This window comes from Centroberyx affinis, unplaced genomic scaffold (assembly GCF_046629955.1).
Source record: "Centroberyx affinis isolate AG114_WGS23_722 - 3 ecotype Tasmania unplaced genomic scaffold, CSIRO-AGI_Caff_v1 ptg002206l_1, whole genome shotgun sequence".
Lineage (NCBI taxonomy): Eukaryota > Metazoa > Chordata > Actinopteri > Beryciformes > Berycidae > Centroberyx > Centroberyx affinis.
In genome coordinates this window covers 66,395-82,328 of record NW_027280510.1, presented here as the reverse complement: position 1 = coordinate 82,328, position 15,934 = coordinate 66,395, and the positions used below count along the sequence as shown (strand labels likewise).

The 15,934-nt window shown below is 41.2% G+C and overlaps 1 protein-coding gene across 2 annotated transcripts in view; it reads left to right on the top strand.

Annotated features, from left to right (window-relative positions):
* cdk19 (cyclin dependent kinase 19) overlaps positions 1-15,934 on the top strand; it is a 43,945-nt gene that overhangs the window by 10,475 nt on the left and 17,536 nt on the right. For both annotated transcript variants that reach the window (XM_071532546.1, XM_071532545.1), the window contains exons 3-4: positions 10,890-11,000; positions 11,507-11,647. In XM_071532546.1, coding sequence (XP_071388647.1) covers positions 10,890-11,000; positions 11,507-11,647 — 252 coding nt within the window. The remainder of the gene's footprint in view (positions 1-10,889; positions 11,001-11,506; positions 11,648-15,934) is intronic.

Genomic DNA, 15,934 nt, shown 5'->3' with positions numbered 1-15,934 from the left:
TCGGCGAAAAACAGGAACTTGTTTGTTTTCTGCTTTGGCCGCATAACTACTCAGCAGACCGCAGACTCTCAGATTTAGTGAAGTCAACATGCTTTTCAGTGTTTCTCAAGATTGTCTCTATGAGAAGACAATTGTTTGGCCAGTGAAATATAGCCTGGCTGGACCTATTAAGTCTAGTTTGTTTTGTTTGAGATTTTCACAATTGTTTTTAATTTGGAGGCAGATATATTAGGACACCAACATTATTGGCCAATATTATTAGGATTTTAACACATACAGAGACATTATCAGTACATATTTTGCCCTTGTGTGATCATCACACTACTAACATGGTATTATGAAAGCAAAATGATAAGGAGGCAATCACCTATTATTGAAATAATAATGAGCAATGAACTATTATTCACCTATATATTGTCAAATGTAGAGACATCAAAGCATTCAGTTTCTCAAATATTTAAAATGAAATCGCCATTTCATGGAAATACCTTTTTTCCAAGTCATCACAAAAATGTCTACGTTGGCAGAGAATTATTGATTATTGATTGAACAGTTATTGATTTGGGTTAGGGCTGAGCGATATGGACAAAATTCATATCACAGTAACCCTAAGAAATTATTTCCATATTGATATACAATATAATGATATCTGCCCAACACATGCAAAATCACACGTTAAATAATCAAATTGATGTTCATTGCTTTGAACTGCATGATAATATAAACTGTGATGAAACTCGTGATGTAATTTCCTCACAATATGATTCTATTGAAAGACAATAAACAATCATATTGAATTATTGCTCGGCCCTAATTCAGGTGCCTCAAGGGACTCGGAAATCCTGTACTGGTTTCACCACAGAGCGATTATCATTGTGCAAGTGTTTTCACCCACCTGCTCCTGGATCACATCTGTTTGGTCCATTCAGTTTGAGCTTGACCTTCATGCATTGAAACATTGTTCATGAATTTCATCATTCCCCTGAAATGAGTCTTGTTTTCCCCCTCGTTCACTTCAAACAATGGCTTTTGTTTAGGTAAATGTCGAGGGTGCAGCTCGCCCCAAGATAGAAACACAATTGACCTCCTAATATTCCCTTTTTTTTCTTGCTCCCTTAGCGCTGCATCGTTATTTATGCCATAATTTATTTTGATACATGTGGACTGATATGAACCACTGACTCAGATGACTATACTACACTAGAGGATATTATTTTGTTTCTGTTAGCCTTGTTCCATGTTTATAGATAACTTGCTTCCTCTGTGTAATCACTGCTGAAGTAGTAATGACCCACTACAAGAAAATTACACACTAATAAAGTGGCCCAATGGTCCTTTCATCTTAAAAGTAGAAACATAAAATTACCCTCCTCCTTAGAGACGAGGCTACACTCCATTTGACTACAAGCACCGTTCTATACCAAATACTGCCAGTGATACTGATCATTACATGGCTCTTTTTGAAAATAGATCCTGCGCTCGGCCCAATACTGGTCCACTGTGGTTTCCGCCTCGGTGTCCAAGAGGCAGCGCTGTGTTTTCTGGCCCACGCCGGCCATTCTTCCCCAGCGCTCTGATGACTGTGCAAACACGACCATATTCTGGTTGTGTTTGCAGAGGGTGTTGGTTTGAAAAGCCGTCCCGCACGGTTGCCAGGGATGAAATGATTGCTAATGTCTTGCCGTCAATTATGCGGAAGAGCTTTTATTTGTCATCCAGTGTGTGATTTAGGCTCGCTTCGTAAAATAAAATCAAACAAATGCTGAGAAACAGTGCATCAGCCATATTACAGAATACAGCTGTTGTTGCAATTTAAAAAAAAAAAAAATGCAACTACACACCATATGTTTGTGTGTGTGTCATGCTGGTTCTGATCTTGCGCATCGTTTCTGGATCCTGCACTAAACTAATCCTCTTTGGAGCTGCAGCCTGGGGTCTACCAGAGACACCGCTTTTAGCCTCGTCAGCAGTTATTTTGACTCTGAATAACAGCAAATGGCTGCTGCCGTACGGATCGCTCGCTGAGCCAATCGCCATCACTTTGTTCATTCCCGGGGAAAAAAGCTTGGCGTGCGTCTCCCCGCAGACAGAGCCGTAGTGTTTCTCTCTACCCCAGTGGCGGTCAGAGCAGTCTGCTGTGGATTTATCAACCCGCTGCCTGCCAGCCGCATGAGAGAAGTCATTAATCAGTCCTCAGTAGCAGAATAATCCAGGGCCGCGCTGTTTTTCTTGTGGGCTTTTTTCTTGCTCGCCAAACCTCGTCTTTTCTGCCAGTCTGCAAGGTGTTGAACCTTTTTTACTGAGACATAAAACCCTTTTTTTTTATTCTAAACCCTAAGAGATTTTAGCCTTCATTCAGTGTTGTTTCCCAAAGCTGAAATCCCCTGCAAAATTGTGTTTACATTTTTGTCATCTAGTTGTTATCCAGAGCGACTTACAGTAGAATAAGCTTTAGTTCCTAGATGACAAACATTAGCAACTAATAGTAATGAGTGCAAGGGTCAAAGCTACAGTGCCTTGATAATATGTCTGTGATCATACAAGAATCATGTAAGGACTCAGTGAATAAATGCTGAGGAGAGAGGCAGAAGGTTTTGTTTTTTTGCTACTTAAAGATAAGAACATGTTACACCAAGCAGAGGAGGAAGCTGTGGGCAGAAGGGATATGATTCAGTGCAAAGAGGATGACATGATGTATGAGTTGTAGCCTCAGCTGCTAATTAACAGCCACATAACTTTCTACAAGATGTTTCCCTGGGTTCAGATTAAGCCTAAATCTAATCCTCGGCTGAAAAAAAAACATCTTTAATGGATATCTTCTTTCCGATCCCAGGTCCAGGCTAAGTTTGTGTTCCAGAAACCGCCCACAAACGTTACGTGACGGCTAGTGACCTGAAAGCAGATTTGGGTCTTGAGTGGCCTGTTTAAAGGTGGACTGGCAGCTCTGGTCAGACTCTGGCTTAGCTGCCAGTATTTGGAGCCCGTCCAGCGAGCGCTTTCCCTCTGAAGCTTTTACAAAACATGACCCATTTTCAAGAACAGCCTGTTCTTTTATTCCTGCCATGTTAATATTCTTGCGCCTCTCTTTCTTATTTCACAGCAAATCTATTGATCAGTTTTGTCCTGCAGTATCGTTTTTTGGTGTTTTTGTAGTAAATGGGTCATGTAAAAATTAAATAGCAAACCATCTTGTTCAGAAGTAGGCTGCTTGATATATTGATTTAGCATTCAGATGTGTGTTCGAAACAGAGAGGTGGCCTCAGTATTTTTTTGGATTGATCACACTAATAGTCAATAGCTAGCTACGCTTTTCACACAGAATGCCAGTCTCTTTAGCCTCATTGATGAGCGGTGTCGATTTGGAGCAGAAAACACAGTTCAATATGATGGCGACATTCACCAGTGTGAGCTCAGTAGACTGCAGTAGACGTCAGTAGACTTCCAGTCCGTCCTCCAGTTTGAGGAATGGCCTAAATGGCTTTTGCCTAAAAATGTGAGTCACAAGAATTCTGCAGAAAATTTTCCCCCAGGACTGCCGGCATTCTGTGGTTAAGGGCGGATTACAGGCGTCTGATTACAGCCAATACAAGAGTTTTCCCAGAAACTTTATTTTATTGTTTTTTATGTCATTATACTATCGTCGGCTTCCATACATTTCAAACTTAAGAATGTAAATCTGTGTAAAAACGTTTTTCTTTACACACATATTAAGTTTGCCATAAGTTTTAAACTACTATCATACATACATACATATCATACATTGTGTGTCAGCAAAATATGGGATTTTTTGTAATTTCCCGTTTGGCCGAGGAAAATCTAAAATAAATGTGAATAGTATAATTATTGCACAAAAATGTGTCATTTCATGTTACTTTTAGGTTTTTTATTGTTTCCGGTTCATTCTTTTTTGCACCACGGTATGGTTTCAATCAAAACCATGATGGTTGGGCTACCGAAGGCAAAAAGTTTTTCACAATATGTTTACATGCAGTCTAATGATCTGCCACTTCCTTTCCCTCATTCCAAATGCACCAACCTACACTAGAGAAACACAACTGTGGTTTTCCCACCCATGTAAACGTGTCAACCATAGCAACGGTTGGACTTCTTTTCAGTCGCACTGACTGAATGGATAATTAAGTCGCAGGCTGCATGTAAACATAGTAACTGCCTGTGAGGTGTTAGTGGGTTTTATGCTAAATCCAGTTTTTATAGTTCTAATAAAACACATAAACACTGTTACTGGCATCACTATGTTGAGTTCCAGTCCAATTATATGTTGATTCAGACACATTTTAGGTTTTGGGTGATCCAGCACCATCCTAAGTCGCTGGCCTCTTTTGCTCCTGGTCTGTAGTTAAACCAGAAATCTCTACAGCCGCTCCAAGTGGCAGATGGTTTCATATAACACTCTGCTGTTTTAAACCCAAGCGTAATTGCATCCACCTGGCATGCCAGGTCTAAATCAGTCCCTATTCATAAGCTCTTTCTTGTGCATTCTTGTGCCCACCGTGAAAACACTTGAAATGTGATTTGAGTGGTCAGACTTGCATTTTCAGAGATTTCCATGTGGTTTTTTACTGCTTAGACTTTAAAAAAGTATCCGAGTCATTGGATTGGATTGCGAAAAAATCTAATTTTAGCTGAACATAGACCTTAGTCGCTCGAAAACGACAGGCCTGACTTTGACGAAACATTGGAGAAAAAGGCATCTTGCTATTTAAATACGGCATTTGCAAAATTATTTCTAAATTTCATCAGAAATGACCAAAATTGGCCAAGTGAGGAGCGGGGAAGAGAGGAAAGAGAGAAGGGTGGTCAAAATCCTCAGTTAGTCAAATTCCCTGGGACTTGTAGAAGTCTCAACCAATTCTGCAGTTCTTGGAAGGTTCATGGAAGAGAGAGGCTAGATCCATCCCATTTTTGAAGAAGTAGATCTGACCCTCCTTTAATTGCAGCAGCTAAGCGGTGGCTTTAAACTGGCAACATCTTTGGGGATAAGTGTCACTGCCGTGGTGTTTTTGCACTCTACTTCCCAGAGATCACTCTTTTCTCTGTCTGTTCAGCAATAGCGGCTATCACTGCTCATTTTTCTATTTATTACAAACAAACTGCTGTTTCTGCTGCTGGTAACATAAAAAAAAGCATCTCTTCATGTGCGCCAGATGATTTTTCCTGGGAAAGACCTACCAGGGGGTTTAGAACAGCAAATTAAGCTTTCATGAACTGATTATAGGTTGAATCACTGTTGTGTCATATCAATCAGCGATAGAGAGTAGCAAAACAGTTTATTTATATGAAAATATTGTGGATTATTACTTTAACCCCTGAGGCAACAGTTACTGTCAGACTGAGTCAGTGGATATGAGTCAGCGGTGGGACCAGCTCGGCCGGCGCGTGGCCCTCAGGGTCGACAGTGATGCCACAGAGCTCGGGGTCGAGGCCCTAAGCCCAGGGCTCATTACCACAATGCCCCGTTATAGCCCAGGGATTAAGCTTGTGATTAAACACAAACCTCAGAAACCGCCTTCCTCATTTCCCCCGTCCGCAGGCCAAATCAAACAGGCTGCGTACAATCCCTGCATTATTCCCCCTGTTCTCTGTCAGTCCCTCCCTCTGTCACTCTCCAAGCCACAGTCGGCACTGTTGTTGCCTTGCAGGTACAACAGAGTTAGCGTGTGGTTAAAGGCTGTGCAGTTAAATCAAAATTGAAATTGTTAGAACGTGCAATATTTGAACCGCATGAGACTGCAATTTATTTATTTATTTGTAGACTATGTTTTTGGCATTTTCACCTTTTTTATGAGATAGTTTCAAAGTAGAGAGAGACAAGAAGGGAGAGAGAAGGGGATGACATGCGACAAAGATCCAGATTCAAACCCAGGAATCTGAATTGTACTTGGTATGCGCCTTAGAGCACTGAGCCACCAGGACGCCTTGCAATTTTTTTTAAATTGTCTTTCACACGCTACCAAATTGACTGATATGCGTCTGTTGTAGAATCACACTCTGCAGCGTACAAGCACAAGACACATGCACAATGAGGAGAGCGGAGGAGAGAAGCAAGTCCGCTGAAAGAAATGAATGACACCGAGTGGGAGGAGGTTGATGGTAACAATGTTACAGAGGAAGAGGATGATTTGAGCATGAAAAATAATTCAACATCAGTCGTTTGGAAAGTATTTTGGATTCAGGAGAGCAGACGCATCACAAACTTAGGTACTATGCAAAAAAATGTAGTGACAACAACACATTAGTATGAGAAATGCAATCAGTACAACCCAAGCTTAGATTCAACACCTGAAACAGTAACTAACTTTGTTTTGAAAAGTCCTTTTGGATATATTTACAGCTATTAAAGCTGATTTTCATAGTGTTCGTTTTACACTGTTCATGTTTACTTGTGTCATTTGACAGCTGTATTTTGCAGCAGATGTTGGGTGTAAATTTAGCAAAAAACTGTTTCAGTTATATTCATTCTAATGATTTTATCTAATAGACCATCTGTGCTTTTAGCCTAGGAAGTAAGTGGTTAACTCAAGTATTTATATTAACTAAAATAATGTGAGAAATATGATATAAAATAATCAAATTTTTTTTCCCTTATCTTGAAGCCCTAGTGTATGGGTGTGTTGTGAGATAGAGAGGTAGCGGCGTTTAGACAGCCAACACTGAATTCTGGTTCAATAAGAAAAAAGTAATTTTTATTAAATATTGAGTAACTCTGGTAAGTGGTGTCTGTTTTCTATGCTGTAATTCAGAAAGTTCCCAGTTAAGACACAGGTTCCTCTTACAGGAAATCAATAGGTCTAGAAACAAACTTTAACATCACATCACAGGTCTTGGATGCAGGAACACAAATCAACAAATACACAGTCTTTATTTCCTCCTCATCAACGTTCATGGAGCAGAAATATAATAAAGTCATACGCAGTAACTTGCTTGGTCTTTGGCGTAACTGTGTCAAGGCAATCGGTCTCCTGTACCCACTGACAGACAAAAGGTGAATATCAAATCCAAGAACGCAGAGTCAATACTTCCTTGTCCTTGGTGCGGTCTTGAAGAGAGCGAACTTCTCAACAACAACTAGAACAGAAAAGCGTATTTGCAGTTAGAGATGAGCTGTGTCCTTGAGCTTGTGTGATCAATTAAGACACAAAGGGATTCATTTTCCCAGCTGCTTCTACCAGCTCCGTATCAAAGACTAACGTACTCGTACTTTGGCCGTTAGATATTAGGTCAAACAAGAAGAACAGACAAGAAAGCATATTGAGAAAGACCTAAAGGTAGAGAGGCTTAGGTCCCACCCGTTGTCTTATCATGGGCCGTCCCAGCTTGCCATAAAAACCTAGTGTAAAACTTCAATCCAACAGTTTTCAGATAAATCCACATTATTCCACTCGCCGACTATCACGACATGAAACCCACTTACTGCACTGCAGGGCTGAAGATAGGTCGGTCCTGTTGGGAGTCTCGGTGGTAGATGAGGGGAAATAAGGGAAAGCAGAGTTCCCATTTACAGAACAGATCGTTGGGGTGATACCTGCCGTCACCTACCCTCCCCAGTGGCCCATACTGGGAGAAAGGAACCTGCCAGTGGTGCTGAAGGTCTTTCCTCAACACAGTCCAGTGTAACTTTGAGAGATTGGGGTGCCTGAGAGTGTGCACTTGTGTATGTGTGTTTGTTTGTATTTGTGCATGTGTGTGTGGGCAGGGCTGTAGTCAAGACCACCTTAGTCGAGTCCAAGTCAATTCGAGTTAAGACCAGGTCTAAAGGGGGTAGAGACCAGAGCAAATCGAGTCCTTTTCAACACCAAGATCAAAATAGGCAATAAACAGTGTCTTTCCAAATGTAAAAGTAATACTTAAGGAGTTTCTTGAGGATCACCAGAGATGTAGATCTATCTGCAGGAGCTCTGTACTAAACCCTTCAAAATCCAACTAATTAATGCACAGGATTTTGACTAATCAGTGCTAAGAAGTTTGAGGACAATTACGTACGATACACAAGTATAATCCCTTAAATTATTTGTAGTGCGATTGAGAAAGTAAAAGAAAGTGGACCAGGTACAGAAAAACACATCTTTGAAAACTTTTTGATCGGTGGGGAAAAAGTCAAGTCGACATCCAGTAGTGGCCGAGACCGTGACAAGTCCAAGACGTCAGAAAAGTGGTCTTGAGATTGGCCTGAAATACTACTGTATGTGAGAGAGAGAGAGAGAGAGAGAGAGAGAGAGAGAGAGAGAGAGAGAGAGAGAGAGAGAGAGAGAGAGAGAGAGAGAGAGAGAGAGAGAGAGAGAGAGAGAGAGAGAGAGAGAGAGAGAGAGAGAGAGAGAGACTGCATGCTGTGAACAAAGAGAGCAGCTCTACCATGTAACTCAGCATCCGTGTCAATGGAAGCTCTGAAATTACAGCCGTGTCCTGTGAGCCGCCGACTCACTTCCAAGGCCATACGGTACTTCCACAGCTATGGTTACGCTTTTCATTCCAGTGTGACTTTTGGCATCAAGTCAAGATGCATTAAGTGACAGATTCACATTTTCTTTTTTTACATTTATATATGGAACTGTCCGACTCGGATTGTGGTGGGAATTGTACATCTTCATCTGTGTTTCTCTTCATTTGTTTCTCAAATATTGGGCAGTGAACATCAAGTAGAATTAAATTTTTTTTTTCTTAAACATAATTGTACACAGTCTGGACATGAGTCAGCCTGCATGTTCTTATGAGTAATGTGAAGAGATGGAGTTGAAAAGCAGGAAAAAGCAAAGTGGACACAGAGGAACAGCCACACAAGACTAACAATGGACATTTTCAGGCCAAGTGTAGATGTACAGTATGTAGACGCATGCAGACACAGCAATGGCATATCATAAAACTGAAGAATGAGATTATAATGATTGTGATTTTCACTTAAATGATTAGGTCCTCTAAAATTGTACTATGTTGTAAATAAAGGCCCCGGGATTGCTAATAACTTAAGGAGCCTAATATCGAAAGAGACAATAGCCCAAGATCTCTAGAACCATGTGAGGTGTTTTTCCCTGGATCGTGGGTCAGGTGGCAAAGAGTAATGACATTAGCCTGTACGGATGAATAATTCATTCACTGGAGTGTAGACTGTTTCAGTTCTGTCTCCCTTCCCACTGAAACACCCCCGCGGACACGGAGGGCTGTCTAAAGGGCATGATTGATTATGGATTGTCTGAGATGGGTCAGCAAATGGCACAGTGCGAATGGGTGAGCGTTAGGCAAACAGATGAACCAGTTCGAAAGAGAGAGAGATGCTGGTTGATAGGCATGGTGGCGTGTGCTATATAGCAGTAGCCAGTGTAGAAGTCCTCCATTATGCATCTGTCTTGCAGCTAACCTCCATTAGTGCTTCAGCTGCGGTTACAGCTATAAGCTCACTGATCCTGTGTCTTCCTATAAATAGAGAACAACATCTGAATTTTCAAAACTGTTCCTTTTGCGGGCACAATACAGTGGGGGAGTAATTTAGCGGCATATCAAATAAAATACATTTAAAAATGGGAGTTCTACAGTCTCACCTGCTGCTGCTGCGCCCATTAGAGTAATGTTACAGTATGTTTCACTGGAGAGAGCATTTTAATGCGGTGGCAATTGATCTTATATAATGAATTCAATCCAGGCTTAAAGCTCTGACAGAAAATCAGCCACACGAGACTCACAACACTGTATATACTATATATATATATTTCTATGCTAATACGCTTGACCTGAAAATGTCCGTTGTTAGTCTTGTGCGGCTGTTCTTCTGTGTTGGCTTTGCTTTTTCCTGCTTTTTGACTCCGTCTCTTCACATTACTCATATGCACCTGGTGGCTGACTCACATCCAGACTGTGTATAATGGTGTTTAAGAAAAACAAAAAAATCCTACTTGATGTTCATTGTTCAACCTTTGAGAAACACAGATGATTATGTCCTCTAACATGTTAATACTTTGTGTAAGATAGGCTCAAGATAACTCATAATTTATAATTTGAGTTAGACTTTTATCCCAGTAATCATTTTGGCTGATTAGATGTGACATTTTTCAAACAGTGGATATCTCATTGTAGAATTAAAACCTTTACTTCTGCTGCTCCATTTCCATTTCATATCTGCATTTCCTTGACCCATGTAATCTTTTCCTATGTTTGGCAATAAATGTTCACCTTGAGTTATGATGCTGCTGCTCTATCAGTTAGATTGACCACTTACAGAAAGCCTGTTATTCTTGAGAAAGGCTGTAAACTCTAATAGTATCTACTGATATATGCCTACAGAATGTATTTATTACTCTGCCTTTTATGCGTAATGTCTGTCCATGCTGAAAATTAATTCACTCATGATACTGTAAGGTCCTTTGTATAAAAGCCACCAAATGGCATGTATTATATTACCCATCTCATTATTATTCTTCTCCTTTGGCTGCAACACAAGATCGTTCCCAAGTGAATGTAATTGATTATTCTGTGTTACAGATGTACACTTCTGTGTGTTTCAGAACTGAGGACAGTGTGGGTTTTTTTTCTTTGCAAATGCTTTTTTGCACTGGAGCACGCTATGTAAATAAATGTTTTTGCATTGGAAAGCCTCTGGATAATTTTCATATTCGAGTCAGTGTGTACATTTCTATCATTTTCTCCTTATGTAATCCTTGGTTACCATGACAATAACATCACACCAGAGGATAAATATGGAAATATTTAAGAAACGCATATGTACTGTACTTCTAAACTAGTGTTAAATTAAACTTTTTACGTTATCACATAACATGAATATGGTCATGTTTTAGACTAAAACGACCCCTTGAAAATTATTTATGGAATGGCATATATGTAAATATTAGTGATTCATCAAACATTCCTGTTGTGTGTTGCAGCTGTTACGAGAACTGAAACATCCGAACGTGATCGCCCTGCAGAAAGTGTTCCTGTCTCACAGCGACAGAAAGGTTTGGCTCCTCTTTGACTACGCCGAACACGATCTTTGGGTGAGTCTCTCAGCACCGTCACTACATGCAAATACACATGACCTATAATGTGGCCTGATATTTCCTTAAAAACTCATTTTATTGTGCTACAGAAAGCCCATATCCCTTTTACTATAATTGACAGCTGACTTGGTGGCCCACGTGCAGAAAAGGTTTCCTGACATTCAGATAAATACAAATCATTTGGTGAAACCTGAAGCTTAGGGAAGCGTAGTGTATTTTATCACATTACTAGATCCGCTCTTTAATATTAAAATACCAAGGTGAGAAATCAACACCAGCCTCCTCCAGCCAAATTACACCTGTGGCTGGTAAGTTTGTCTAATTTACCAGCCATTTTGGCAGGTGGCCCACCACGATTTGGAGATGCTATTCTCTTCTAAAAATCTAGTTGGTTGGTAAAATAATTAAAAAATTAAAAATTTACCAGCCGCTGTGGTCTGAATATTCAAAGACATGCTTCACTCCATTAGCACAACTGAGGTGAAACCTTCTTTTCCTCGTAGCACATCATCAAGTTCCACCGCGCCTCCAAGGCCAACAAGAAGCCCATGCAGCTGCCCCGAGGGATGGTTAAGTCTCTCCTGTATCAGATTCTGGATGGGATCCATTACCTCCATGCCAACTGGGTGCTCCACAGGGATCTGGTGAGCAGCTACACAGCCACACTGCTCCAGTTTCCCTTTACAGACACAGCTGCTCTGGGCCGGCACACCTCATCTTGAAGTCGTTTCAAATAGGGACACTGTTAGCGTCATAGTACCAGAAATATTTTTGCAATACGGGTTTTGCAGTTACGTAACAAGTGTCCTAGCAATCATCATGGAGGTCCAGTGGAGAATTTGCTGAGCGCAAAATATATAAATAAATGTAATAAACTGGGTAGTAAAAGAGGGGATACCTGAAAAAGATTGTTGTGTTATTCAGTAATGTTATTAGTAAATGTGAACAGTCTCATAAAGTAGATTTGTTTACAAATTTATGTTACTGAGATAAAGGAAAAAATCTATGATTGTAGTTTTAGCATTGGTAGGTAGCTCACAACAAAGCAACCGCTGTTAAATTTGACATCTGACTATTATCCACTACTAACGCTAACATGAGCTTCTGCTAGATACGTTAGCTAATGCGCAAATCAGATGTGTTTACAACAAGAAAGTTATGGTTAGCTGACCAGATATTATGGGTAGCTAGTAATTAATATCAGCTTTAAGAAAAATCGATCAGCTATATTGTTAAAATTGACGGGGAAATTATCTGTTCCCCCTCAGAACCAACACACAAGTTAACCTTGTCTGTTGAATTCTCTTGACAGCCAAGTTGTATGTTTAGAAACACAACCAGCCGTTCACAGCCAGTGCTACCTAAGAGCTGTGGACCTCCAATATGGCCGCCAGAGTGTGTGTTACGTCACCTGAAAGGCAATCTGTAGCAGAGGGTTATTTAAGGTGCTGCTCGTCTCATCGGGCTGCTCCTCGTCTCTTTCTGACTCGAAACCAATACTCGACTCCACCCCGCTTACTTCACCAAGCTCCTCCAGCTAACAGAGCCATGTTATTTCAGTGCAGGTGTTGTTATGTCCTTGTGTGGTGTATTATTATTATTCTGATTGTCTAGAGACCTTGGCTGAGGAGCAGAACGTCTTGGCACTCTGAATGTTGTCTATCTCTTGTCTGCCCTTCATCCCCCCCGACCTGGCGACGACACACTGCCGGTTCCTGTGAGATTTTCTCCTCCTCGGTTTTCCCACAGTGCTTTGGTGGAGAAGGAGATTTCATTCACCTGCCACTGCTGGGTTCACTGTAGCAGAAAGTCAGACCCTTGGCCCTACTGGAGCCAGGCCACAGGGTTTCTCACTCTGTATCTGTCCACTTCTGTTACTCTGTTTCTCTGTCGTGTGTCTTTCTGTCTTGCCTGTCTCTCTGGGTACATTCACACCACAGGCCTTCTCGCTCAAATCGGAAATGCTGCTCATATCTGATCTTTTTTGGATGACTGTTCATATCTGTTCAAGGATGTAACCCATATCTGATACCAGCATGACCTGACAGCAATGTCAAAAAGCAGCGTGCGCAGAGTGACGATAACAAAACATATTGCATCTGTTTTTGAACCTTTGCTTCTCCTGCATGTTTCAAACACATTTCGGTTTTAGTATATGGCTTCAAGTTTTGACTGAATTAAGGCTTTAGTTTGAGGATTTTGGGCACTATAGCTGATTGAGTGAAATTTCTACTAGTGGACAAATTATTACTATCCCAGTATAGATAATGTAATATACAACTTTAACAAGGAAGATCATGCTCTACAATTATACACATGCGTAAAAATCACAAGTTTGTGTTCTTTTGTATATTTCATGTTTTATTATTACTAGCTCAGTATAAGTATTGTTTGTTTAACAAGGTAAATCATTAAGGCTGAACACAACTTAGTGAGTTTATCTGTACATAGCCGGTCTTCCAGCTCTCCACAAACACCGTTACTCTTTTTTCTTAGTAATTTTTGGAGGATGGTTTATTTTCCGAAGGATGGTGGTAAATTTGCCAAAAATGTGGTTTACGTTTACACATTTAGTTTTTGGATGAGGCTTGTTGCTGGTGGTGTTGTCTATGTTCTGAATGACGGCTGAGGCAGTGATGCAGATAGAATACAGCATGCATAGGACTGAGAATCTGCAGGCCAATATCACGCGCCAGTGGTGCTAGTGCTTCCTTTTCTGGACTCACAACGTTCCAAAATCACCTCCCAACTCACCTCGGGCCACTCGAGTGGGCAAGCTAAATTTTATGCCATGGGCATCTCCCCAAATACCAGTCAAGTCAACTATGTGGCTTCTTTAAAGTGTTGTTGTTAACGTCTCCATGTTAACGCTCTCCATGTTAACGTGTCTCCATGTAACGCTGGCTCAGCTAAGCCGCCATGGGTGCCAAAATTATGACAGTTGTCTCAGGTGAATGACGTTAGATTAACTTATTGTCATGGCAACGCTGACAATTTCTGATTTGAGTGTTCACATGCAAGTCTCACGCAGGTTGCATGTCTCGGGATCTGATTTGGACCACATGTCCAGGTGGTCCAGATCAGAATTGAAAAAAATGCGACTCCGTGCAGCTTTTTGCTGTTCACACTGATTAGGAAACATGAGATCTGTGTCATGTGAGGGGGAAAAAATCAAAAATCTGAAAAATCAGACTTTCAGCTGCAGTGTGATCTTTGTCTCTCTGGCTCCATTTGTTTCTGTTTCTGTCCATCTGTTTTTCTCTTTCTCATATCTGACAGTGTAAATTCCCACAGCCCATCTGTATTGCTCCCTCGCTCTTATCTGACCCTGCAACTGTCATTCCCGAGAGAGGAACATGTGTTCCTTTCCTTGTGGGGAAAAAAGTATAATTAACCTAAACCCATCAGACTATGAGGCAAAACTTTAATTTGATTACTGCTTTGACGCACAGTAGAGGAAGACAGATGATTTAGAGGCAGTTTCCAGATGATGTTCATGAGAGAATAAACGACTGCAACTATAGAATCTGACTTATATTTAGTTACAGTGGACCAGCTGTTTGTCAATTTCTCTGTATTCACTTCTCAGTGGATAAGTGGTTGGAGTCAGAGGAGTCGTGGTCAGAGGTCAGAGGTCAGACGAGTCGCACAGCTCCAGGCGTCTATCTATCTGCAGGGATCTATCCTCTTTCCATCGGCCCATTCCCTCTTATGTAATCCCTGACAATCCCAGATGGCCATGTGGTGGCTGGACCGTCACATTATATAAACCTACAGGGATCAGGGAGCTTGCTCAGCCCTTCACTCACTCTCTCTCTCTCCCTCTCTTTCTTTTGCGCTCTCTCTCTCTCTCTCTGGTGATTTTGAATAATCCACCGGTCATCTGTAGCAGCTCTGCAGCTATTGAAGGTTCTTGCTCTGTGCTAGATATGTGCTGATTTATTTAATTGTGAGCTTTACTAATTTTATTGCAGTCGATCTCAAGATATCAGCGGTGCCGAGGAAGGTTGATTATTACTGTAATGACAATGTGCTGATTAATACTATTACTGGAAAAAACTGATCTGATTCTCTGCTTTGAGGGATTCAATCGAATGGTTATTCAAGCAAGTCAGCAGCAATGCCCTTATTTGCTTGATTCCCTGAATCTGACACAGAAATAAAGACTAATCGGGGCTCAGGGTAAGACATTTCGTAGTCCTGTTGCACAAGTGAACCTCAATCTGAGCTGCACCGGCTTACTGCTTTAAAATTTTCCTCCCATAGTGTCTGCTGTGGTGGTTAAGATCCCCATCTCTGGTCCCATTTACCCCTGCTGGTGTAGGATCAAATCCTGCCTGAATCTTCTCTACTGTGTCTGCCCTACTTTGTCCCTCTCAGCCTTCTTTCTGCCTCAATAAAGAAAAAAACATACTAACATACTAAAGGGAGAGGACTGACCACTCTGCTATAAAAAAACAGAAGTTCTCCCACAGTAGCAGTCGGGTTGTTTTGTTCCCTGGAGGTCACACCGCTCTTATCTGAGCACCAACTCTTCCGGCCCTTTATAACTATTTTCTTTGCAACCGGATGAAATTTTCTGTTGTCAAACTCTCGTTCTCTGACTCTGCGCTAAGGCTGATGTATTGCAGCCACTGGCGTTATTTGGCTATCTCATTGCCAGGGCTTCCTGCCATTGTGGATCGAGGGCTATGCAAATTCCACTCTCAAGCTGGCCCTTTTTGGTCATGTCGTGTGCCAGATTATCTTCTTTGCGCAGGTGCCTGGCTGTTTGCAGTTTGTTTCTGTAGATTCCTGGGCTCCAAATAAGAGTAAATCAAAGTGAGCTGGCGTTTATAGTGAGCCTGTCGCTGCTTTGTGAAAAAATACCCCACAAGGCAGCTGAAGGCCTTGGAAGTTAACATGAAAGCTACAATTCTTGCCATGAATCG